Source organism: Pipistrellus hanaki (genome assembly GCF_964339955.1).
Source record: "Pipistrellus hanaki genome assembly, chromosome: 4".
Classification (NCBI taxonomy): domain Eukaryota; kingdom Metazoa; phylum Chordata; class Mammalia; order Chiroptera; family Vespertilionidae; genus Pipistrellus; species Pipistrellus hanaki.
In genome coordinates, this window is record NC_140506.1 from 28,086,394 (window position 1) to 28,113,944 (window position 27,551).

At 38.6% G+C, this 27,551-nt stretch overlaps 1 protein-coding gene across 1 annotated transcript in view; it reads left to right on the forward strand.

The window, feature by feature from the left end:
• ZSWIM6 (zinc finger SWIM-type containing 6) overlaps positions 1-24,684 on the forward strand; it is a 164,237-nt gene extending 139,553 nt beyond the window's left edge. The window contains exons 5-14 of the mRNA XM_084880590.1: positions 323-502; positions 4,905-5,081; positions 5,368-5,514; positions 7,833-7,979; positions 10,286-10,546; positions 14,461-14,596; positions 17,291-17,448; positions 18,073-18,236; positions 20,292-20,373; positions 21,947-24,684. Coding sequence (XP_084736716.1) covers positions 323-502; positions 4,905-5,081; positions 5,368-5,514; positions 7,833-7,979; positions 10,286-10,546; positions 14,461-14,596; positions 17,291-17,448; positions 18,073-18,236; positions 20,292-20,373; positions 21,947-22,809 — 2,315 coding nt within the window. The 3' untranslated portion in view covers positions 22,810-24,684. The remainder of the gene's footprint in view (positions 1-322; positions 503-4,904; positions 5,082-5,367; positions 5,515-7,832; positions 7,980-10,285; positions 10,547-14,460; positions 14,597-17,290; positions 17,449-18,072; positions 18,237-20,291; positions 20,374-21,946) is intronic.
• Positions 24,685-27,551: the final 2,867 nt, after the last annotated feature.

A 27,551-nucleotide genomic window follows, 5' to 3' on the forward strand; every position in this document is an offset into this window, starting at 1 on the left:
GTGGCAAACTGGACCTTAGGGTTGTACTTTTTATTGACTTTTTGTCCAAAATGTTACATAAGTAGAAAAGTATTTAACAATAAATATTTGAAATATCTTTTCATCTTTATTTGTAACACAGTTTCAATCTTTGGTTCAAATTCAGTTGTCCTCTTTTCATTAACTCTGCATGGGGTTGGTGGCTTGGATTAAAGAGAATTGTGTTATAAAAATGACAGATTTGAATTCATTTTGAAATGTCTTAAAATTTATCATTAGCTATTAGAATTGAACATTTTTATAATTTTTTTTTAATTTACTGCCCTCTCTCCCTTTAAATTAGGTGCTCTGTGGATGTGTATAGTTTTAAATCCCCACTGCAAGTTGGAGCAGAAGGCCAGTTGGCTAAAACAGCTGAAGAAGTGGAACAGTGTTGATGTCTGTCCATGGGAAGATGGAAATCATGGCGGTGAATTACCCAACTTAACCAACGCTCTGCCTCAGGGTGTAAATGCCAACCAAGGTGAGTTCACAGTAATATTCTGCTTTCTTTATATTTGACTAATTGTGCACATACATTTATGACAGTAACTTACAATGAATATAGGAAAATTATTTCCCCACTTAAGAACTTACCATAACTAAAAGAATTTAATGTGTTTTGACTGTGAATATGTATTTTAATTTTTACCCGAGACCATTGTGTGCTTTTCTTCATATTCTCAGACTACAGAGGGATGTAATGCTTACATATGTTAAATGGTTATTTACAGTTATACAAAACTAGAGATGGGGTCCCTCAGCCTGGCTGGTGGGGTCCCTCAGCCTGGCTGGTGTGATAGGGCGATAGAATCATCTCCCCCAGTGGGAGGTTGGCTGTGGGAGCGCACTGATCACCAGGGTGCAGCTCCTGCATTGAGCATCTACCCCCTGGTGGTCAGTGCACATCATCTTGACCGGTAGACCCCGTTGTTCGTAATGGTCACTTAGGCTTTTATATAGAGAGATTATATGGTGATGTTGAGAGGTTTGAGCAACTGTGTGTTTTTGTCTCTTTTGGTCAATTCATATTTGGGCTACTGCATAGTCAGTTTAAAAGTCTTAGTTTTAGAATATAGCAAGTAAGAATTTTATGATGGTTGGAAGGGGGTGCTGTTGGCATTTGGAGTAGGAAAATTCTTCGTTGTGAAGGATTGTCTAGCATACTTATTTCTACCTACTGCAGGCTAATAGTACCCTCTACTTTTGCACAACTAAAGAATGCGCGCAGACATTTCCAAACATCCTCTGAAGAACCTCTGTCTTACATTTCCATCCTGTTTTTTGTTTTTGTTTTTTTGAGCTTTTCTATTGGGTCAACCCATTTAGCTCAAGTCCCTCTCATCTTTTTTTTTTTTTTTTTTTTTTTTTTTTTTTTTTTTTTAATCTTTCCTTGGCTTAACTATTTTTTCTCTGCTACTATAGCATTTTCTTCTCTCTTTCGGAACCAAATCCTTAAAGTAATTAACGCTTACAAATAAAACTTTCATTCACTAATTTATATCACTATTTTTGTGTGGTTTTGTGCTGTTGCTGCCTTTTTCTATTTTGTTTTTTGAGAAAATTTGAAAGATTTTAAAGTTATGAAAGATGCAAGATGAGAGTTATATAATAACAGCAGGATCCAGAATCAAGACTGTCATTCTATGTGTCCTGGAAAGAGATGACAATGTGCTGAGTGCGAATGTGGGTTAGCAGTCTTTATAAAGAAAGAATTACATGTATTACTCCACAGGGACTTGTCCAATGAAAAAGATGGAAGTTTTAGGACTTGGGAAAGATGATTGGCTGGCTCTGCTTTGTCTAGAGGTATTTACCTTGGAAATCAGTATTTGAAATCTGTCCTATCTTTATTGCTCATGATTTTATGTAATAACTTTTAAGAAAATACATTTACCCCTAATACCCAAATTATTTTCCAGAAGCTCAGAATTTTCAAGTTTAGCAGTTCAACATCTTTTCTCCTACACTGCTAAGAAAGGATTCAACATCTTTTCTCCTGCATTGCTACATCTATATAGGCAATATCTTGAATCTTTTATTTCTTTATATTTGGAAGTTACTCTGTTTCACTCTTTAACCTGCTTTTGGGGAGCACCATCCTAACATTTTACACTTACTTTCTATTTGGTTACTTTCTCCTTGGTTAAACAGGAATATTCCATTGGCTTTCAGAACACCCTTAAACAATGGTCCAGCCTCCATATAAAACAGTTCATTTTATTTATGGTTTGGCCTAGGGGCATGAAGTCAGGACCTAGTTTCTGAGGGCAGTATTTATAGCTGTTGTGCCTAAAGGCACCAGGGCTCCTGTTTTTAGCATAATGCTCACATCCTCTAAAGGGGCTGTCACAAGAGAGCTGAGCAGGCTGCTGGGGAGAGCCTGCCCTGAGAGCCTCTGGGGTGGCCAGCAGTGCCATTGCATCTGGGTGTGGAGTGAACAGAAAGTGGACAGAACTGCATTGTTGGTGGTATATTGAAGTGAATGTGAAGGACAAATCAGGCCCTGACTTTGCTGAGATTAACTGTTAGAATTAATTAACAACAGCAATAACAGTATTAGAATCCACACCCTTTGAAAGAGTAGTTTCTTTGACTTTTTAAAATGTACGACAGTGTTAGCCAATTTTTAATTTCTTTATAAAAGAACTAAGTTCTCTCATTTTACCTTTCTGAATTTCTCAAGTTTTCTTCAATAAGTAAACATTGTTATTCATACATTTTATTAAAAATCAGAAAAACACAGACAACTAAGATGAAAATTGATCATAATTTTGCCACCTAATCAAGCCAACTTTTTTGGGTGTGTGTGTGTGTGTGTGTGTGTGTGTGTGTGTGTGTGTGTGTTTGTCATTGTCTACATACATAATCAATTTTTTTTCTGTTTCCCATATTATAAAACTTTGTCTTACATTTTCATATAAATATTAATTTATTAGAATTTAGCCTTTTTTTTTGTTACAGTTGGTTTTATTGTTCGCTTAGAGCTAACAACTGTTAAAAGCCTAGTGTGCCCTATTCCTTTCTCTGTTCTCAGACAATCAATACAATCAAGTGAAAAGTTAAAGTCTTTTTTTTTCTAATGGAATACTATTAGTGATACCACAGTGAGGCAGATCACCAGGTAGAATATCTCATTCTTTTAATACATCCATAACATTAAGTTGCTCTTTTAAAAATCTCTGTTTTAAATTCTATTTCTTTGAGTTGAGCTAAACAAAATATATGAAATGACAAAACCACTTACACATGTGTGAGCTTTGCACTTTGGAATATTTGATCGGTTGACTATGAGAGGTGATGGAACCCATTCTTTATTGAGTAGGAGTATATTTATTCTACTCAGAAAAGCCCATAATAGATTCAAAAGGCCTTTAAATGTAAGGTCCACTCTTCCCATTTATAAGATGTACAACTAAAACTACTGCTAGCAAGGAGTCTAGGCAGGGGCCATAACACATACATCAGTATCTATTCCTCTCAAATTATGTCATTGATGCATTTTGATATGTCTGCTATGCTTAGATATATAGATATCTAAGTTGACTCGAGAGCAAACTGAAGTAGTGTCTTTCTGTTAAAGGCCTTCAGAAACCTTTCAGCTGCAGTAGGTGAATTTGGACTGAGGATACGTGTTTTGATCGTGATTGCTATTACCTCACTTTGTGACCTTGGCAAGTCACTTTACTTCTATTTTCAGTTTAATCAGCAGAATAGAGAGGTTGGACTTGACCAGTTCTCCGAGCTCTTCTTGATTTTCTTCTTTATTTTTATGATTTCCTAATGTTTGTGCTTAGCCAGAGCTCCAGTGACAGGAAGATGAAACATCAGCTAAGGAAGATCCAGATTTTGCCTCTCATTTAATTAAGCCTCAGAACAGTGAGGGTGATATTTGAGCTAAGTAAAGTACACATAAATAAAAATAGTCCGTCCCCCTAATTTTCAGTTGAGGCTCACTAAGTTTTGTGCCATAGTTGAAGGTAAGTCTGGAGTGGGGACACAAAAGGTGGGAGTGCAGGTAGAACTTGGACCACGTTATCCAGAGGAACTGAATATTCCCAGGAGAGTGGGTGAGAATATCCTTTATTCCCCAAACATTTCTTTTCTCCGTCAGGTCCTGAAACTTGAACCCTCTTCGGAGTGTATGCTTCTGCTCTTTTGTGATGCCCGGCATACACTATGCTGGGGACATCACACCAGTCATGGAACCTGCACAGGAGTCAGGAGGCAGCCTGTAGGGGCAAGGTAAGTGCGCTGGTTTGTTTTGTAGCTATGTTGTGTGGCTTTGTGAACTGTTAAATACATGCATTTATGCCTTTGGGATATAAAGTGGCATTTAATCATTATATCCCAAGAAGCATAATAGTTTTAATTGTGCAAAACCGCACAATATAGTTAAAAAATACAACCAAAAGCACAACCCTTCTACATATCTTTAAAGGCTGATTGCATCTTCCTGAAAGGTTCCATGGCTGGTGTCACATCTCTTACATAGTGTTTGTGAGAGCTGTTGATCCCCTCAGGGCAGCCCACCATAGCACCTCCGAAGTGGGGAGCAGTGAGTTTTCCTGTAGTTTTGTGCCAAGTGCCTCCTTGGAGTGTATTTGGCAGACTTGACAGTTCTTTTTGCAGGGTGCCTTTAACCTTAACTTGATGGCTGCAGAGTGTTTGTGTTGGATAAAACAAGTGAGTGAATGGTGGCTCTATGGGCTGACTTGCCTCCTAGTACTTAGGACATGAGAATATTCACCCTCCATCCTTCTGCGTAGGGGGTAAGGACAATGCGTGTGGGTTTGCTCATGAACATCTGGCCACAGAGTGGTATGACTGATTTATTCACTTAAGAACAATAGCTGACACGGCTTTCTGAATTGTGGAAAAAACAGATTCATCGAACAGGCCACATCGGACAGTGTTCACCCGAGCCATCGAGGCATGCGATCTCCACTGGCAGGATAGCCACTTGCAGCACATTATCAGCAGTGACCTATACACCAACTACTGTTACCATGACGACACTGAAAACTCCCTCTTTGACTCCCGTGGGTGGCCCCTCTGGCATGGTAAGTGCCCAAACCGGAAAGACATTTCCATGACTTACTTCTTTGTGTAGTTTCTATAGCATTATTGGAGTGGGAGGAGGAGAGCTGGGAGGATTCAATGGGAGATGGATGAATGCTTGGCAATAGGAGCTGAGTTTTTATTCAAATCAAAGTTCAGAAATGGTTTCTTGTGGAGTTTTTTTAATAGTATTTTTTTTAATAACATTTACAATACTATTAAATCCTGTTTTTATGGATTTATCTGACATTGGTAACTTTCTCTTGCCCCTTCGCTTTCTGTTTTTAGAACATGTTCCTACAGCCTGTGCAAGAGTGGACGCATTACGTTCTCATGGGTACCCCAGAGAAGCGTTGAGACTGGCAATAGCTATTGTTAACACACTAAGGCGGCAGCAACAGAAACAATTGGACATGTTCCGAACTCAAAAAAAAGGTGAATGTAAAGGAGTTTGTTTTCATTGGAATGAATGGGATTCTTGGTGATGACATCACTAGGTTTTGTGCTCTGTTGGGAGAGATGGCTTTTAAAATGAAAGTGATGGTGATGGCAGTACTTAACCACTCATTCAAAATACCTGATCTTTGAGAAATTTTAGGTATTTTTTCCCATGGCTTAATATTGTAAAATGTAAATTTTTTTTTAAAAGAGTCTTGGGTTAGTTAATTTTTTAAGGGGGAGAAGTTTTTTTTTATTATTGTTTATCATTGGTACAATTTGAACCAAAGGAAGGGAAAGCTTAGTTTGTCAGAATTATCTAAAACGTAAGTTAGCCAAATATCTTACTTTGTGACTGTGTTTTAATTCTAACAATAGGGTTCTGGGGGTTAGACTTGCCTATGTTTGAATCCTAGCAATTGGTTCAAACTCAGAGTCCTTGAGCAATGACTAGACCTCTCTGTGATTTAGACTCCTCATCTGTGGAATGAGGCTCAGTTGAGGACCTATTTCTTAGAGTTCTTGAGAAGATTATTGATCCTTTAAAGCACTTAAAGCAGAGCCTGGCATAGTGTGAAATCACTCTAAAACTTTTCACTTGTTATAATTTGTACATAAGGACATTATATTTAAAGTGATCACTGCAGAAAACTACTCAGATTTTTTAAATTCAACATTTGATGATGAACTGTCAGCTGACAGAACATATTTAACTTCTCTTTATCTCAGTTTAGATTTTACATTAAGCATTACTGACTAGTGGTTAATTGCAGAGTCTTACATGAATGAGGCCTTGATCAAAAAAAGAAATACGTATGTTTTTTTCTGGATAATCTATATACTCCTTATTCCATCTGTAGGTATAAATCTTTTTATGTTTTGTGTTTTGTTTTTTTTTGCAGAATTGTATTTATTCTGAAATTTTCTTTTCTTTTTTTTTTTTTTACATATATTTTATTGATTTTTTTACAGAGAAGAAGGATAGGGACAGAGAGCTAGAAACATCGATGAGAGAGAAACATCAATCAGCTGCTTCCTGCACACCCCCTACTGGGGATGTGCCCGCAACCAAGGTACATGCCCTTGACAGGAATCGAACCTGCGACCTTTCAGTCTGCAGGCTGACGCTCTGTCCAATGAGCCAAACCGGTTTTGGCTAGAATTTTATTTCTTATTCAGATAGTTTTAGTTGCTGTTGGTTTTTTTTTTTCTTTTTATGTTTTTAATTCTTGGTGATTATACACACTCCACCTAGGATACAGCTAAAAATTATAAAAAAAGTTGTTGAAATAGGCTGGAGGTTAGATTTTTTTTGTACTTTTAGTATCTTCTACATTGAAAGTATCCTATCTAATAAAGAAAGAATATGCTAATTGACCCTCACATCGTTACAAAGATGGTGGTGCCCACAGCCAATAAGGAAGGAATATACTAATTGACTGCCACACCCTCAAAGATAGCGACGCCCAGTCCCCTCAGCACCGCCAGGGCAGCAGGTGGGCCTAGCCACTCCATGTGCCTGCCTCCAAAGTCCCACAGTCCCCTCAGCCCCAAGGTCTTAAGGGTCAGCCCGAGGCTCAGGTAACCAGGGCCGGCCGAGACTTGCGCTGCCAGCAGTGGCAGCAGCAGAGGTGTGATGGGGCATCGCCTTCCCCTAATTGTTGGGTCACTTCCTGACCCTGAGGGCTTTCGAATTATGAGAGGGGGCAGGCCAGGCTGAGGGATGCCCACCCTCCAGTGCATGAATTTTTATGCACCGGACCTCTAGTTAAAAAATTAACATTATTATTTATATGATGGAAGAAAATTCCAAAGGTACAATTTGAACCAAAGAAAGGGGGAGCTCAGATAGGATTGGATTATAATATTTTTGATAATCAAGACTTTGATGTTTAATCTTTTGTGTTCTTAATAAAATTGTAGAGTTATCCAATGGTAATTCTGGGGGCAACTTTTTAGTCCTCTCTAATGTCACTCCTAGGAAGTGAGGAGAATTGTCCCTAGCTTCTCAGGTGACAATTTAGACTTGACATTTCTTCATACAACATAATTTAGAAGTGAACATTGTAATGTTAACACTGTACCCTGGGCCCATGAATTAAATAGATGTTTGGGAGCTTTCCTAGGAGGTTAGTGCCATTTATATTGATTTACAGATGAAGCTTCCAAATTCAAAATAGTTCACAAGTTGGGGATTATATGTACCTTTGTTTTTTAATTTAATTCAGTATTAATTTGTCCGGATGCTGCTTTAAATGGCAAAGCCTCTCTTCCCTTTACATCTTTTCATCCCTCAATTCCCTTTTCTTACACAGAGCTACCCCATAAAAGCATTACCTTGATAACCAATCTGGAGGGCTGGGTTGGACACCCTCTGGACCCTGTGGGCACTCTTTTCAGCAGCCTTATGGAAGCCTGCCACATGGACGATGAAAGCTTCCCTGGGTTCTCCAGTTTCACAGGTAAAAAAACCTTGACATTGGTCTCGTGTGCCCTTTTCTCTAAACTCTGAATGGCAGTGGTCATTTTTCTTCACAGTTTATTTTATGAATCCATACAGTTAACAATATCTACAGCTAGCAAGAGAGCAAGGAAACAGGCACTCTCCGCTTTTCAGGCAGGCTCAGATTCGACAGTTGACAGCATGTGTAAAGAACCTTAGGAATATTTATTCTCTTCTAGTCAGTGGTGGTGTATCTAAGAATTTATTGGGTCGGCAACTAAGTAATTGCGGGTTTTTTAAAGAAAATCAAAGAATTTTTTCCTGGAACTAAAAAACTTTATTCTGTAATGTATTGCCCATTTTGATCAATGACCTTTTGCCATCTTTCAGGCAGCATCATAATCCCACGTTCAAAAAACTTCTGGTTTTTATTAGCAAAAAACTGAATCAGGTACGATTTGACATCATCATCATTATTGAAATTTTTACCATTCAAGGAGTTTTGTAAAGATCGAAACAAAAAGTAATCAGATGGTGCAAGGTCAGGACTATATGGTGGATGTGGCAAAACATCCCAACCAAGCTCCATTAATTTTTGCCGAGTGACCAAAGATGTGTGTGGCCTTGCATTGTCATGATGGAATACAACACCTTTTCGATTTGTCAATTCGGGCCGCTTTTCTTCAACTGCATTGTTTAATTTCGTTAGTTGTTCAATGTAGACATCAGAATTGATCGTTCGGTTGGGTGGTAAGAGTTCAAAGTAGACAATTCCTTTGTAATCCCACCAAACTGATAACAAAACCTTCTTTTGATGAATATCAGCTTTTGATGTTGTTTGAGTTGGTTCACCTGGCCTGCTCCACGATCTTTTCCGCTTGATATTGTTGTAAACAACCCATTTTTCATCGCCAGTTATCAGTCGTTTTAAAAATGGATCATTTTCATTACGTTTCTTTAGCAAATCGCAGCTGCTAATGCGTTGCGTTAACTGTGATTCTTTCAGTTCGTGAGGAACCCATGTATCGAGTTTTTGAACATAGCCAAGTTGTTTTAAGTGATTTTCAATGCATGTATGTGATACATGAAGCTTCTCTGCAATCTCACGTGTTGTACTGTGACAGTCCGAATTGATTATTGCTTTGATTAGGGCGTCATCAACTTCAACGGGACGACCAGAGCGTTTTTCATCTTTGAGTGAAAAATCACCAGAACGAAATTTGGCAAACCAATTTTGACACTGCCGTTCTTTTAAGGCTTCGTCACCATAAACAGCACATAACTTTTTATGAGCTTGCGATGCGTTTTTCCCTTTGCAGAAATAAAAAAGCAAAATATGACGAAAATGTTCCTTTTGATTTTCCATTTTTCAACGAACGCCAAACGAAAACTACAAAACAGATCAAAAAACTTTTTTTACTGATTAACAGCTGAATAGCCAACTATCAAATAACAAAATGTGTTTTACATTTGTACTACGTCTGCAAACCTAAAAATTCAACTGAAGCCATATATGTGTGAGACCCGCAATTACTTAGTTGCCGACCCAATATTTGCATTTATGACTGTTTTCTAGCATAAAGATATAAAGTAAGGATGTGTATAATGTGGGAGTGAGAAAGGGTTGTCTCTTTGCTGCTCCCACGGTCGGGTGAGCTCAGAGGGTTTATTATCTCCCTTCATTATTGTCTTCATATTGACTATTGTGGCGGTTACCTCCATGGATTATGGGTGACCCAAAACTCTATTGGGAGAGCAAAAGCTATGACTGTGAATGTGCTATCCTTGGGAGTTCAGTGGTTGAAAGTTTGTTAAAGTTTCTAATGGAAACATAAGTGAATGCTCAGAGAATCATTACCATTGTGATAACTGATGACTTCTTTGATGACAAAAAGACCCTTGAAATTGGGTTACATGTGCTGTATTCTCTACTGTTTTTATTATAAATTTTAACATTGTGGTAAAAGTATGTAAACTTTCTTTATTGTAAGGCTTTTAAGAATTGGTAACTGTTGCAGTCATCATATAATTTTACACTTGTTTAATTAAAAGTTTTCTCATTCTTAAGTATTTTTAGTATCTTTCCTTAGATTTATAGTTTTCTTTGGTGATTCATTTTCATTGGGGAAAATATTTGTAATATTCTATCCCCCAGAATATGCACATCTAGTTATTCATTTAGAAAACATAATGGAAAGCTATGCACTTGTTTTTTGGTCTTTTTGGAATTAAGTCAATAATTCATTTACAAGTACTGGATAAAATAAATATTTGTCCCTGAAAAAGTAGTTTCTGAACTCTGATTTCTTTTGTGACCTTTTTCAGAGAATATGGGACAGTGCAAATCTCTAGAATACCAGCATCTACCTGCACACAAATTCTTAGAAGAAGGGGAATCCTATTTAACACTCGCTGTGGAGGTAGCCCTGATAGGGCTGGGACAGCAGCGTATCATGCCTGATGGGCTGTACACACAAGAGAAGGTTTGCCGGAATGAGGAGCAGCTCATCTCCAAGCTTCAGGAAATTGAATTGGATGACACACTGGTGAAAATTTTTCGCAAGCAAGCAGTCTTCCTATTAGAAGGTAGTTTAATAACGAGTTTTTCTACTTATTTAGCCAATTTTATTTATGTTGGGAGTACTGTTTGAATGTATTTAGTTTGATGGTTATCCTGGTAGTATGGTCAATGAGTGTTCATTATCCAGTTATAGTATTACTTAAAAAAGTACAGATATTCAGATTTATATCATTTTATTTAGGTGGTCACATAGGATAGCCTATTAGAAATGAGTCCCGTTTAATGCCATCAGCTCTGAAAAGGACTGGTTTTTTTGGGGGGTTTTTTTGGCTTGATGTTCCTGAGATAAATGCAAGTTTGATATTTAGTGAGCTGTTGCTGGTGGCCATATTCCTCTTTGCTGGAACAATTAAATTATAAAATGGAAATTGATTGGCATTCCTCTGAATTATTGGCTATTACATGATGATGTCTGGGTTTTGAATATGTCATTTGCACGTGCTAACAAAGGACTGAAAGCTGCAGGAGTGGATTTCCACTGTGCTGAATAATTATTTCAGAGAATTCATTAGGATTACATTCAGCAAGTTAAAGTTTCATAGACCGTCTAAGGCAAAGCCTAATTTTCTTTTTTTCATAAGGTTAAGAGCTAAAGTGCCTAACAAATTTGGCTGGCATTGTTTTAACAACAGTTTTGTGTGGTTTTTTTCCTTGAAAAGACTTAAGTGTAATTAGTATGGTAGCCTAATCTTTTGTGTAAATTTAAGTGATGTCTAATAGATAAAAATGACTTCTATCTCTCAAGTACGCGTTTGTCGTCATTATGGGATTTTCTCTGATTGATAGGCTCATAAAGTGTGCTGTCTTCGTCTTATATTCAGAACTGTTACATATGGGGAAGGGATTTAGAATAGCATTTTAAAACCTCTTTTATTTTTCCAAATCTAAAGATCTATTTGAAAGAAAATATTTTCAACAATACATTATACACATTTTAGAAATGCATTCTAAAGAGAAAATGTTTTTATAGTATGCTTAATTTTTACCAAAATTCCTAATATTAACTTTTTGAAGCACTCCTAAAGTTTTTTCTTCTTCTTAACATAAAAGCCTATCTTGGCAAATTTCAAGTGATATTGATTCTTTCATTACAGTTTTCTTTTACTTTCCTCTCATAATTTATTTTGAGATAAGCAAATCATTAGCCACAAGCTTTTTTTTTTTTATGTCACTGGCTCTTAGTAACTGGCTTTTGGTTTCCAATATATTGAAGGGTAGGAAGAGGGTATGTGCTTTTCAATCTTGAGCGTAATCTGTTTATCATTTACCTTCTTAAATGTTCTCCATGTTCATTACTCATGAATAATTTTTAACTTAGTCTTTGATTAGTTCATACCTCCCCATTAAATATTTCTATAAGAACTGTGCCTTGCCGAAATCGGTTTGGCTCAGTGGATAGAGCGTCTGTCTGCGCACTAAAAGGTCCCAGGTTCGATTCCGGTCAAGGGCATGTACCTTGGTTGCAGGCACATCCCCGCTAGAGGGTGTGCAGGAGGCAGCTGGTCGATGTTTCTCTCTCATTGATGTTTCTAGCTCTCTATCCCTTTTCCTTTCTCTCTCTGGAATATCAATAAAATATATTTAAAAAAAAAAAAAAAAAAAAAAGAACTGTGCCTGGTGAAGTGTTGTTGACTCATCCCTGCTCGGCCCACAAAGAGTGGGTGTTGCAGGACAGGAAACAGTCTTAACAGGAAAGAAAGGGACCCTTTTTGTAAACTTCATGGTTGAGTTGACTGCACTGGGCACCAACTTCTTTATGCATCAGTGTACTCCAGGAATTTCAGGGCTGCAAAAGTTAGCAGACTCAGATGTCAGAAAAGCACTTCTGGGGAACTTACTACCAAATTTCAGTCTTTCATTATTCAATACACTGATTATTGAATTACACTGATTATTAAACCACAAATAATTCAGTGATACCCAACTGAACAAGTTTTACTTGTTGGTAAGTGTCATAACAAAATGCTGATCATACATTCTGGCTTTTCCTGCATAATGAACAAGTAGCTTGATGGTTTAAGGGAAACATTGGAATGAAATGGAAGAGACATGAAGAAAATAGCCTATAAATTTGCTATATTTAGTTCTTAAGTAAAATAGAGTTATTGTCTTAGTCTTTTGAGGCTCCCATAACAGAATACTACAGACTGGGTAGCGTAATTTACTCTTCACAGTTCTGGAGGCTAAAAAGTCTAAGGTCAGGTGCTGGCCAGTACAGTGTCTGATGAGGTACTTCTTCTTGGCTTTTAGATAGCTGCCAGTGCTAGCTCTCTGCTGCGTCTTCCAATAGGGATATTAATCCTATTGGGTCAGGGCCCCGCCCTCTGACCTCATTTAACCTGCATTACCTTTATGAAGGCTCTTTCTCCAAATACCGTCACATTGGGAGTTGGGACTTGGACACAGTGAAGTGAGGTGGGAGATAACGAGCATTCAGTTCATAATAAAAACCTAAGTAATTGGCCTCATTATATGAACTAAAGGTCGAACTGTGATGCTATTTCAACTTTTGAAGAATATTAGATCACTAAAGCATTTTTAAATTTCTTAAACACAAGAAAAAGATGAATAGGTTTGGTAAAATTAGAAATATAGGATGGATTTTAATTTACCTAGGTTAAAAAAAAATGGTGTTTACTCTATGATTTTTCAAGTACCTAAAATGAATAATTCAAAAATACTAATGAAAATTTAAAATAACCTATATTAAAAAGTATCTATAATATGTAATGTTCCTATCCCATGCTCAGTGCAGTAACTCCTCTCACCGTTTCTTCTGAACTGCATTTTTTGCATTTTAAACTCTTCACCAGACTGATTTTTCTCAGGGAAAACAAATGCATTATGTCCTTTGAGCAGTAGTGTCATGGTGCATAATTCTAGAAATCATCAAACCGTTTTTACCCAAAGGTGACATGGAAACTAATTTATTACACAGTTTACAGTAACTAAACCTCAAGGTACGTAAGTGGAAAGAAGTTGAACTAACCACTGTGGTTTCCTTTCAAAATTTAAAATCTGTATTGCCCTTCCTAGGGCAGCATTCACAGAGCACAGGGGAAGTCAACTCTGCCACCAGCCCTGACATAGCTTATTAAGAAATGAGTTCTGGCTGCTTCCATGTAATTTTGCTTTTAAAATTGGTCTTTTGGAACCTAAAATGTGGTAAATTTTCAGTTACTTTAATTTTTTTCTTTTGCCTATGGTGAGTATCAAATGGGTAACTATTCTCATTATTAATCACTTTCTGAGAATCCGTATTTATTTCTGCTTATTAGAAGCAACAATGTTTATAGTCTTTGTATTGGGATTTGTGGTTCAGAATCCTCCCCAGCCCTCCAGAGCACTCTTTTCCAGAAGCGCGGCTTGTCTGTGCCCCTGGGACTGAGGGACCAGGCACAGGTTCCAAAGTTAATCTGCAGAGTCATCTGTGCATTTGGAAATCTGGATGCTGGGACATACACATGTACAGAGGATGTTTCTTGAATTCAGTGAGGTTTTATACATTGCAAGGTTTCTTTCACAGTTAAAATGTGAAAAAGCTCTGCCCTTTAGTTCTTTGATTCTCATTGCAGTTGAGGGATTGTTCCTGAGGTAAATTTGACATTGGATACTATTGCCTATAGAAGCATTTTTTACTAAGAATCTGTGTTCCTTCTCCTGTGCCACTCAGATCAGCGGTCGCCAACCTTTCAGACCTCGCGGATCACCGGTTGATGGCCACTGCTCCAAAGGTTTCCTTAAACCAGCGGTCGCCAACCTTTCAGACCACCGGTTGGCAACCGCTGACTTAGGTTACATCCTTAACCAGATTAGCTTGTATATGTTATAACTTTACATAACAGTTTTAAAATATACTTTACAAGAAGTCTCAGTTCCTTTTTTAGGAATGTAAAATGTGTATGCTCTCTTCCCACAGCCGGACCATATAGTGGTTTAGGCGAAATAATCCATCGGGAGAGCGTTCCAATGCACACATTTGCCAAGTATCTCTTCACCTCTCTCCTACCTCACGATGCTGAATTGGCATACAAAATTGCACTGAGAGCAATGCGGTACGTATTCACAGCCCAACCGGGCAGATGCAATCCAAATTACCCCCTGGGAGATTTCTCATTCATTTGTGTTTCTTATAGGCAGCAGAAAATCTAAAGAACGTATTTATTTATATGTTTCTTGGGTTGTGTAGTGGTTTGTTCATGGGTCGTGGGATTGTTTGACTACTGGTTAAAAATAAAGGAAGATGGTATCCTTGACTGCTGTCATACCCCGTGCTCCTGTGGAGGGTGGCAGGGCTGGGACTGTTTATAGTGCTGAAGGCATCACTAGGAGAGCAGATCCTGGTCTGCTAGGATCTGCCCCCCCTCAGCACTGACTGCTGCCATCTCCTCTCCAGTCCCTCCTCCTCAGCAATAGCAATTAGAGTACGTTCCTCGCCACTCACCTTTCTATTATCACTTCTCTTTTAAAAGTCAATTCACCAGATAATTATTTTTATTGCAAATTTGTTCTTGGTGAATATTTTTTAGTGACTTCAAGATTGTATTTGTCAGTCTTATTTGTAGCATATTATTCTTTAAAGACCTGAAAGAAATACCTACCTACCTTCTTAAAACATGAGCTTTTTTCCTTTAAAAAAAAAAATTAAAGCACTTCTATGTTAAAGTAGATTAGACCTCATTCTAGTCACCTAAAGACAAACCATGAACATAACCTAAAAGCTTGAGGTGCCAGAGAATAATTTGATCCCATAGAAACTTATCAAAGATTCTATGTCTGCAACCAGTATAGTGGGTTCAAAATGAAGCTCTTGCCTTCTTATGTTTGTAGATTGTCTCTCAGAGGCCTTTTTTGGTGCAATGATAAGGGTGTGTATGTACCTGTGTGTCAGTGTGTTCTGAGGCTGACACCTTTCGATTTCACATGCTTCTCCTTGGCAATGTGAAGTTTCATTTACTGAGAAACCTTAAATATTCTCTTGTCTATTTTTAAAATACCAAAAAATAAATTTAAAACTAACATAAGCAAAAGTTTCCCACCAAATTATTTTATACCACTTGGTTTGTATTTTAACCAGTTAACTGCCATACATCCAAAGATGCTTTTATCTCACTGCTGTCTATGAACACTTATGGCATACAAAGGGTTAAAGTAACCCTTATTAGTAAGTTCCTATTCCCATGTTTGGAAGCCGAAAGTTGTCAGATAAAGACAGATGCTCAGCTCTATATCTATTCAAATCTGAGAGTTGTGCTCCTGTGTAAAGGGAAGCATGCTAATGTTATGATGCCACCAGATGCAATTGCTCTGACATTGTAAAGTTTAAGAGGAAAATGGCTTACCGTTTCTCTGTAAGGCTGAGGCTGACACTCAGATACTCATTTATGATTGTGCTGATTGCTGCCCGGGCAGTTTGTTCACGGGGTACTAGCAGGGCACGAGGGAATTGCTTTCCCACCTCTTCTCTTCTACCTGCCACCATCCCCCTGCCAAAGGACTGCATGGTGGGACCTCCCTAGAGCATCTCAGGGCAGCCATGGAACAGGAAGGAAGAGAGACCTGTAGCTTACTTGCTTCTTAGTCCTTCTGGAAGTAGCCGTGGTGGGCTGGGGAAGGGTATTTCAGCACTCATTTTCTCATCTTTCCAGGGGAGTCGACTAGTTTCTTCTACAACAACTCTGGAAAGCTCTGCCTGTTAATTACAGGAATATTCCGGGTGCTTTGTTGTTGTTGTTTTTTTAAACTAAAGAGCAACCCCACCAAAATGCTTATTATTTAATTGCCCACCTCTCATGCTAACATCCCTATGTCCCTAGATAAAGGGAAAAGATAATGAGGCATTTGGTTTACCAGAGCAGTACCCAGGATGGGTCCCCAAGGCCAGCCTCACACCCTGACCCTGCTAACTCCTCATGATCCCCAGCTCTTAGTCTGTAGTTCCTAATACTGGTGTACTTGAGTGAAGATCAGTGTTTTGATGATGATAAAGGAATTATTTCCGCTATAGGTACTATACTAATCTCTTTGGCAGTTATGTTTGGAGATGATCACTAAGAATGTGCTTTGTTTTTAATAATTATTCTTTATTTTTCAACATATTTAAGATTGATTGAAGTGGGAAATACACAGAATTTATATGAGACTGTTAAGGACAAATATTTGGATAATATGCATTCATCATCTTCTGCTATTTATGATATTCTAACTATAAATACCTGAAGGAATAAGGAACTTATTTTTTAGAAAGTATGAGTAATGGACAGGGAGGGGTTTTTTTGTTTTTGTTTTTTTACTTCCCCTTTTATGTTGTGTTTTAGTAAGTTAAGCATATACATCTCGGTTATCCACCAATCCCTGACTGTTGTAATCTATGTCTTAATATCCACTTCACTGTTAGTTTTCTCTTGATTTCTATTTTTTAATGAGTGGTAAGATTCAAAAACTTTAAAGTAGGTAAACGTCAAGACTGAGTTTCATACTTCATTATTACATAACTTAATTTTTTTGAATTGTGCAATTTTCTGAATGATGTTAAAGAAAGGAAATCTCTTAGGTTTAGATAATGAGTAATTAACAAGATGACTTTGGCATCCAGACAGCAGAGTGTAGCTGTACCAGCTCCTCCTGCACAAGGACTGACCGGTTCTCCCAGCACCTACCCACTCCTCGGGCTGTAGGCTAATCCCCGTGGCAAAGGTGATAGATAAATGATAACCAGCAGCCACCTACCCTGTCTCTTCTTGTTACAGGTTACTAGTATTGGAATCTGCTGCTCCAGCAGGAGACCTCACCCGCCCACACCACATTGCGTCAGTTGTTCCCAACCGATACCCTCGTTGGTTCACTTTAAGCCACATAGAATCCCAGCAGTGTGAGCTGGCATCCACCATGCTAACTGCAGCCAAAGGTATGGGATTGTCCTGAGGCCTCATGATTATTTTGATGGTTTGCCTTTTTGTTTAAGGGTCATGTTTGCTATCAGATTCTTAGTAGTGGGGCTAATGTTGGGTTGAGGGGACACTTTTCATTAGTGTTAGCTTATGGGGAAAATAGGTGTTGCTCATTTGAGCCTGGCATTTTCCTCATTTAACTGCATCATTAAACCTGTTGCTGGCAAAGTGTAGGTTTAGTTGCCATGCTGTGCGTGTGATGGTTGAGATTCAGAAGAAGATTGAAAAGTTCAGTTACATTTCTTCTCTCCCTGAGATATTCACCAAACATATATATAAGTAGGAACTAGGAGAGCTAATTGTTATCTCGTGTTGGTCCTGGGTCACATGTGTTTTTAGTCATTGAGAGTTTGTCTCAGTGTTTCTTTTGGGTGAAGCTGAGAGTCATTGACATGGCAGTAACTTAACTTAAAACATCTGTGCCATCTGTGAACATTTCAGGGAAATTAACTTGTGCTTTATGTTTATTTTGTTTCCTTTTTACTTCCCTTTGTATGTGTGTGTTTGGTATGATTTTGTTGTTGTTTTTATTTTGCTTTGCTTTGATTTGGTTTGGTTTGGCTTTTCCTTGTTCATTGCAGGCGATGTTCGGAGGCTGGAAACAGTATTAGAATCCATCCAGAAAAACATTCACTCCTCATCCCACATCTTCAAGCTTGCCCAGGATGCATTTAAAATAGCAACTCTCATGGACACTTTGCCAGACATCACTCTTTTGAAAGTGTCTCTGGAGCTGGGCCTGCAGGTATGTGACTAATGGTCTTTCCTGGGATACCAACGACTGCTAAATAAAGACAGCATCTTGAGGTTGTTTCTGTTTGCTTACTTGGATTTTTTTAGTGCAGGTAAATGAGTTGGGTGCACAAGTCTGTTAGACTTTCGGGAGAGCACTGTGCTTCAGAGCTGAGGTCATTTCCCCTGAACCAGGTACTGCCTGAGATGCAGGGGGGCTGCATTGACATTCAGAAGCCTGATTTGATATGTTTCTTTCAAATAAAAAAATCATTTTCTTAATTATAGCCTTAACGGCACCTTTTCTCCTTTAATGAATGGGGAAGAATTATTGTTCATTAGAGACTTAAATAAAGCTATCATGTATAATAAAGATTCAATTGTTAGGGGTAAATTTTTAGAGGAAGTATGAATTTTTATTGATGTCTGCATTTTCATAATAGATGGGTAGTTCTAGCTCTTTATTTATTTATTTATTTAATCCTCATCCAAAGAGGGGGAGGCTATTTTTTCCATGATTTTTAGAGAAAGTGGAAAGGAGGAGGTTAGAGGGGGAGAGAGAGAGGGGGGGGGGGGGAGAGAAAGAAAGAGAGGAGAGAGAGAGAGAGAGAGAGAGAGAGAGAGAGAGAGACAAGTGTTGATGTGAAAGAGAGATACCAACTGGTTGAACCTGCAGTCAAGGTATGTGTCCTTGACCAGGAATCAGACCTTTGGGCCACAGGCTGACACTCTAACCACTGAGCAACCAGCCAAGGCACTCTTTTTTTATAGCCCTGAGAAATTAGGAGTGGTGAGGCCAGGGTCCAGTTTCAGCGTTCAGCAAGCTGCTTAGACATATTACCCAAGACATTTTCACTCAGTTATGCCAATGGATGTTTGCTTTTTTATAGTTTCTGAAAAGATTACTGTATAAACCCGGAACTGTAAAGTTTATATTTCTACTTTTCTTGGGAAATCTCTGTATACATTGGTGTGGAGTTTTGTTTGTTTGTTTGTTTGTTTGTTTGACCCCTCCTTGAAAAGCAGTGAAATAAAATTTTATCCTCTAGTTACCTAAAGTATGGGGAATGGAATGCCCTGATTAGATGACTAATTTGATTTTCTGGTTAGGATTCTCCTTACAGTAATGAATAAAGTTTAAAGAATTATATTACAAGAAAATGCAGTTGCCATATATAGTACTGTACGAGCAGAGGTTATAGGAGATTGATTGCATTTAAACAATAAAATGACATTTTAAAAGTTTCCTTATAAAAATAAATTCTGGTTATCTGGCTTATTTCTTAAAGGTATGATGCAGAAAAACACACACATATTAATGCAAGTTTTCTAGGTATTTGGAATCCTGGCAGATTTGGGGAATAAATGGCAGATTACTGAGATTTTGCTCCCTGCCTCATTCCTTGTAGAAAACAGGAAGAAATCCCACAGGGCCTTTCTAAGGCTTTAGGAGATTACGTGCCTAGATTTTATAAATCTTAAAAAATGGGGAAAATATATAGTAACAAAGGGATATTTTAACTTGGAGTCACTTATTAGAAAGTGAAAACAAAATCAGATCACTAATGATGCCAAAGATGATTTCTTTCCATGGACCTAAGGTTATCTTCATACTTGCCAGACAAGAGAACCAGAGACTGAAATAATGACTAAAATACCTCTGCCATCTGAGAGTTTGTAATCAGAATTACTTCAGGGGAGCCTCAGAAATCTAAAACCAGGGAATATTAAATCTGGGGAGGAGATGAGGCCTGGGCTGTGTTTAATGCTTCAGCCCAGGCCTCTTATTTTGCAGATGAGAAAAGAGATTGAGTGACTTGCCCTGGATGCCGCTTCTGGTCATTCGACCCACCAGGATAAGAGTATAGACCTCCTGCCTCTCTGGCTGGGATGAGGTTGGGAGAGCCATGGACAAGTTCATATGCAGAGCTTGCTCTAAATATGGCTCTCCATCCTCCTGCTAACAGGGGGAGTGCCTTGTAGTTACACCTTGGAATTAATTGTTTTATATTTCCACTGACTTGGGATAATCTTCCAGAACATTTTGTTTTCCTATCTCTCTTTATAGGTTATGCGAATGACACTGTCAACCTTAAATTGGCGACGGCGGGAGATGGTCAGGTGGCTGGTAACATGTGCTACTGAAGTGGGTAGGTAAACTCTGGAGGAGGAGCTTCTCCAGATCCCTCCTGTTAGATTTAACTCCTCAGTCACAGGTATAAGAACTTCTTCCCTCTTTCACCTTGACTTTTCCAAGGCTCCTGCCGCTCCAGCAACCACCAGGGGCTCCCTTCCCTCCAACCTTCAGTTGTACATACTAGCATTGCCCCTCTTCCAAACTGTCAAGTATGTGGGTTCCAAACTCACTAAAATGGAAAAGGTCAGTGAGGAAACACATTTTATCCAGTTGGTCTGTCACTATTAAGTTGCTTTTAGTAACTTTTTGTGGTAATCGGGTTTACAATTTCATATATAAGGATTCCAGCGTGAATCCTTGGTGGATTGGAGCTCACCTCTGAAACTAACTTGACTGGATTAGAGCTTCAGTCCATTTAGTAAAAATGATACAGAGTGTTTTCTTCATCATCTCAGGACTTGTCATGGTGCACAGTGAGAAATGACCACTGGGTATGGTTCAGGTGAACTCTCAGATGTGTGAGATATTGTAGCTAGGCCTAAGAAGATCCACAAGCTGCAATTTGTGAGACCTTTTAGCTACCTGCTTCCCCTCTGCAGCAGTCAGTCATTGCTGAAAAAACTATATTCCCAGCAGAAGTGCCAACACCAACAAAATGGTGTCTGTTGAAAATATATGTTGGTTCAACTGTCTTTCTTTCTTCCTGTTTGCATCAGAAAAGGACACATACCTCTTGCTGAGAGGACACTACCACCTCAGTATTTAGATACTGACACAGCAGATACTGTAAAGTCATTCTTGTTGTTATTCTTTTATTAATTCGTGATGGTTTGTTATTGTGGGAAAAGGTAAATTGGTCTCAACATAAAAATTATGTTTAGATTATTGATGTGATGCTTAAGAACTGCCATACAATTCCCCTTCCTCTGCACTAAGATAAATGTCTAATTTTTCTCTGCAATTTAGTACTTTCTCTTTAAACATTCACATTTAGGACTTTTCCACAGGTGAGGCATGTTGGGTTATTTTTAAGTGCTTGGCAGCCATTTCCAACATCTGAGTCATCTGTAGGTCTGCTTCTGTTGAAGTTTTTCTCTTGATTATGGGTCATATTTTTCTGCTTTGTGTGTCTTAATCATTTTATGCCGTGTGTATTTTAAACTTACACACAAATACACATGCACACCACGTAAAAACTACCTATTTTATTGGGGGTTGTGGTTTTCCTGAGGAAAAACTACAGATTCTGTAGTGGGTATCTGGCAGGAGGCCCCAGTGAACTGGAACTCGTTAGCAAAGAGCCATTGTGTGAAATGGCAAGCAGCACAGTGCAAATACCAGCTACCGAGAGGATTAGTTCTGTATTACAGGAAGTTCATGTTCCTTTCAGGCACTTCACTGAATAACAATCCATAATAACCTTATTCTAAAAGGTTGCTCCCAGGCACATTACCTTATAGGGTTTTCTGGCCTCGCTCATGTCTGGTGATGGTTAACAATGTAAGCATTGATTATAAAGTGAAAATAAGGCCAGACCCCTAGGCAGCATCCTTGTCAGTGATAAGGCTTCTCTGTGTTCCTTGCAGGTGTTTATGCCCTGGACAGCATCATGCAGAGCTGGTTTACGCTTTTTACTCCCACTGAGGCCACAAGTATAGTTGCAACCACCGTAATGTCCAACAGCACCATTGTCCGCCTCCACCTGGACTGCCATCAGCAGGAGAAGCTGGCCGGCAGTGCCCGGACACTCGCGTTGCAGTGTGCCATGAAGGACCCTCAGAACTGCGCCCTCTCTGCGCTCACCCTGTGTGAAAAGGATCACATAGCTTTTGAGACGGCGTACCAAATTGTTCTCGATGCTGCTACAACCGGCATGAGCTATACCCAGCTCTTCACGATAGCACGGTACATGGAGCACCGCGGGTACCCCATGAGGGCCTACAAGCTGGCCACCCTGGCCATGACCCATCTCAACCTGAGCTACAATCAGGACACGCACCCTGCCATTAATGACGTTTTGTGGGCCTGTGCGCTCAGCCACTCCCTCGGCAAAAACGAGCTCGCGGCGATAATACCTCTGGTGGTCAAGAGTGTCAAGTGTGCAACGGTACTGTCAGACATTTTGCGCAGGTGCACTCTGACCACCCCTGGCATGGTGGGACTTCATGGGAGGAGGAACTCTGGTAAGCTCATGTCACTGGACAAAGCCCCCTTGAGGCAGCTCCTGGATGCCACGATCGGGGCCTACATCAACACAACGCACTCGCGACTCACCCACATCAGTCCTCGGCACTATAGTGAGTTTATAGAGTTTCTCAGCAAGGCCCGAGAGACCTTCCTGATGGCACATGACGGACACATTCAGTTTACGCAGTTTATCGACAACCTGAAACAAATCTACAAAGGCAAAAAGAAACTGATGATGTTGGTTCGGGAGAGGTTTGGTTGATAGAACTTGTATGAATGGGGTGGGGGTGGGGGTGGGAGGGATGGTTTGTTTTTACTTGAGCCTGCCTTTGTATCCTTTTTAACTTAAAGAACAGAGCCACACCGGTATTATATGTGTATAGTTCTATTGCGTTTGCAGACTAAATTGTCATGTTGTGAAAGTTTGTGTGTTTTTAATTTTTTTTCCCCTTTCTCTTCTTTACTTTTATTATATTTTTTAATTCTTTTTTTTTTTTTTTTTTTTTTTGTATGAGAGAGACGTTAAAAAGATTTGGTTTACACTGAGTATATGTTGTCAAGTGGCAAAAGTCCACATAGCTCTCCTGTTTTCTGTATACGTTCACAGCCTCAAAAAAAAAAAAATAATTGAAATGGCTTTAAAAACCAAACAGAACACCTCCATCCTGTGATAAGTACCTCGAATGGATTCAGCTTTACTCCTTTGTAACTCATCTTTACATTTTCAGCATATTTAAACAAACCAACAAAATGAAATACTAGCAGTTGAAGGCTGACCCGCGTGGCTTTGCAGTGCTGTTCGTCCAGAAGCATGGCACACGATGCTTGTGCATGTGGAAACTTAGCGACTGTCAACATACATTCTCAGGGATTTATCAAAAAAATTAAAAAAGAATGAGAGCATTTATTGTACTGTATATATATTATAGTATATGTCTGAATATTGAAAATATAACATTAACTAATTTATAAAAAATATTCTATGTAATGCAAAATACTTGAAGCTGCAGTAGCTTGGTTTTAAACAAAAACAAAAAAACTGAGAGAAAACCTACCAGAGGGACTAAAAGTGCGCCTTGCTTCAGGGTTGGCTCAGGCGGTGAACTTCATGCTGGGCATCTATGCAGAGCCACCTTTTGGATTGCATGGTTGGACTGAGATCTATTGGGAGAAATTATATATGTATATATATATTTATACAGCTTATGTATACATATATATGTAGATACAGACACCAGACACACACACACACCCACACACACCACCAACACCAACACCAACCACTACACCACACATGCTTGTAACAGGCACTAGAATAAAGAGAGACAACAAATACACAGCCAGAGCAGCAAGCCTTAGCATTAAGAATATACAGTATGCCAGAACTGGGGTTCGTGCCTCCTAGCCTACGAAACTTAAATATCCTTTGGACACAAACGCAAAATGTTTTCCAGAACAATTGACTTACGATACATAACGCCTTTGCAGTGAGCTAATAAGCTAACCTTTGTGCACAAATAACATTATATATATTATATGTCTCTTCTGCATAGGTATTTTGACTTTGTGCAGGACAGAAAGTTGTGTAGGTAGGACTGTTCTACTTTTTGGTTTTCTTTCTTTTTTTTTTAAGATATATTTTATTTTCTCTAGAATTACTCAAAAACAAAAGCAGCCTTCTATCTTGCCTTGTCTTAATGCTTTAAAATAACCAAACTGGAGATCTAACTACCAAACTGTTCATAATATTATGGAATACCAACTTTGGTTACAGTATAGTGTCTTTACTTTAGCTGATGGTTCTGTAACCTTGTGCTTTTTAAAGCAATTTTTATGTTTTGGTGCAAAAGTTGTCCAGTGTCTCTTGTTCCCTTCATTAGAGAACATGCTAGAGGTATGTTTGTAGGTATTTTTGTTTAGAAGAACTATTTCATGCGCTCCATTTTATTTATTATAATAGGTAAAAAGAAAAAAAAAAGGTTGTACTTCATCACCCATGTAAACATGCTCATGAAGTTGAAAGTAATTAAGATTTGATACACTGATATCAATTTATTTATGTAACTAAATCACTGTTTTATAAACTTGTTAATGATCAACAATTTTTGTTTTGATTAAAATTAGTTTTTTGAAAGTTGATTCTGCCTCTTTTATGGTGTATCTCTTATTGCACTTGAACTTGGTGATTATAGACCTGGATTTTACTACATCTTAAAGATTCACTTACCTAATAAATACTTATGTACCGGTCCCTGGAGATACAATGGTGAACAAACAAAACCAAACGCTGGAGCTTACTGTCTGCTTAATGAACAAGACAGACATAAATCAGATACAAAGATAAACTATAAGATAGAATAGCCCATTTCTCTTCACTCTGTATACTTGGTCATTTCTCCCTAATTAATAAACTATAATTTAGGATATTCAGTACTTGATATAGTTAATAAATGCTGAGTTTATGGAAGGTTTTTTGGTGTATGGTTTAAAAGGAAATCTATAATAATAAAAGAGCAATATGCAAATTTGACCCGGTAGCTGAACAACCTTCTGGATGAAGCCATGGCAGCAGGGCCCAAGGCAGAGGCAGTCAGGGGCAATAAGGAAGGCAGAGGTGGTTAGGGGCGGGCAGGCAGGCAGGCAGGCAAATAAGTGGTTAGGGGTGATCAGGCAGGCAGGCGAACCAGTGGTTCCGGATTGCAAGTGGGATGCAGGCCGGGCTGAAGGACCCTCCTCCCCCATGTGCTAATTTCGTGCACCAGGCCTCTAGTTGCATTATAAGGACAAATACTGTATATATACTATAAGCATATGTCCTGCCCCATCTTCATTGAAAAATGTGTGTGCAAGCAATGCAAATGTGTTTTACTTTGTGTGTGATAAAAACACCATAGATTTACAATTTTAAGTATACATTTCAGTAGTGTTAAGTATATTTACATTGCTGTGAAACAATAGCTCCAAAACTTGCTCATCTTGCAGAACTAAACTCAATACCCAGTAAACAACTGCCCTTTTTGTCTTTCCCCAAAGTCTATTTCTATGCATTTAGCTTAAATTTTTTCTATAAATTACTTTCAAGACCTCATAAAAGTCACAGTATTTGACCTTTTGTGACTGACTTATTTCACTTATCATATGTCCTCATAAGTTCATCCATCTTGTAGCATGTGACAGGATTTCCTTTTTTAAAGACATACAGTACTCCATTTCATTTATCTAGTGATCCTTCAGACATTTGGTTCCTTTCACTCTTGCTAATGTGAATAGTGCTGTTATGAACATGGATGTGCAACTATCTCTTTCATACCCTCCTTTTAGTTCTGGTAGATAGAAACACAGAAGTAACATTGAAAAAAATTTTTTTAAAGCTACACTTTTCAGAATATTTAAGCCCTTGAAGTTTTTTGTTTTGTTTTTTTTTTTTAATTATCTTTGACATCCAGTCTTAACAGCAGATTCCAGATGTCAAGAGGTTAAGTCAATAGATAAAAGTTTAAATAAATCCATGATGACATTTTAAAATCCCATAAAATGGCTGAAACCGGTTTGGCTCAGTGGTAGAGCGTCGGTCTGCGGACTGAAAGGTCCCAGGTTCGATTCCGGTCAAGGGCATGTACATTGGTTGCGGGCACATCCTTGGTAGGGGGTGTGCAAGAGGCAGCTGGTCGATGTTTCTCTCTCATCAATGTTTCTAGCTCTCTATCCCTCTCTCCTCCTCTCTGTAAAAAATCAATAAAATATATTTAAAATCCCATAAAATGGTATGAGGATTGATTCTTTCTGCAAGTTTATTCTTTTTTTTTTTTTTTTTTGAAAGTCAGTGCTGCCTAAATATAAATATAAATTCATGTGGGTCCATTGAAACCACTGGGACACGTTCATAATGAAGTGACTGCTAAAAAGTCTGGAAGAGTGGCATCAAAGGAAGAACAAGGTGACTTGTAGTAGCCAAGAGTTGGAGATCTCTCTCCCCTGATGGGAAATTAGTCTGTGTCTATTGGCTGTCTTTGCAGGGAGGTCTTAGTCATTGTGGACTTTTAGAATAGACGAGACCAAGGATAACAGACAAGTGAACTCATTGCTATCCTGTCTGTCCCCATTTTAACCCACATGTTTACACTATCGAGATCTGCTTTTCGGTTATGACTGTGGTCAAGTACATAAACTTATTAGATGTGTCATGTTTTCTTATCTTCCAATGGACCAGTGCTAGAAAAAAATTCTGAGATGTTAAAATTTGAACAAGAAAGAGCAACAAACTTGGATAATTTCAAAGGCAAGAAAGGATTCCTAATTGGGGACTGGCCTGTAGAATTCTGCATTTTACTGCTCTTGATTTGGGATTTCATTTGAGAAGCCATAGTTTCAGGGTGGTAATGAATGTTTCATGACTTTTTAACTCAAGGTACTGTAGTCAATATTATAATATGATACAGTAGCAAAGGAGAACTGGGAAAAAATTAAATGGCAGCTGTTTCAGGGGTTAAATGTGAAAAGACAGGAAAATGTAGAGAGAAGCATTAAGTAATCAGATACATTAAGAAATGTGCCGAAACCGGTTTGGCTCAATGGATAGAGCGTCGGCCTGAGGACTGAAAGGTCCCGGGTTCGATTCCGGTCAAGGGCATGTACCTTGTTTGCGGGCACATCCCCAGGAGGGGGTGTGCAAGAGACAGCTGATCCATGATTCTCTCTCATCGATATTTCTAACTCTGTCCCTCTCGCTTCCTCTCTGTAAAAAATCAATAAAATTAAAAGAAAAAAGAAATGTGACTGAGGTAAAATTTAAGGTGAATGGCTTTATACCAGTATGAGGACCAGTTTAAGCCAATGTCGGTAAGATAGGTTGAAATGTGAGAATATTGAAAGGGTGCTGAATGGTTGTGCAGCATATTTTCGTGTGCCTACCACATGGACAAAATGCCTATTCTCATGGAGCGGAAAAGGCATTCTAAGTGAGAGGAGAGCATCCATAAATAATACAGGGACAAGCAGGGGGAG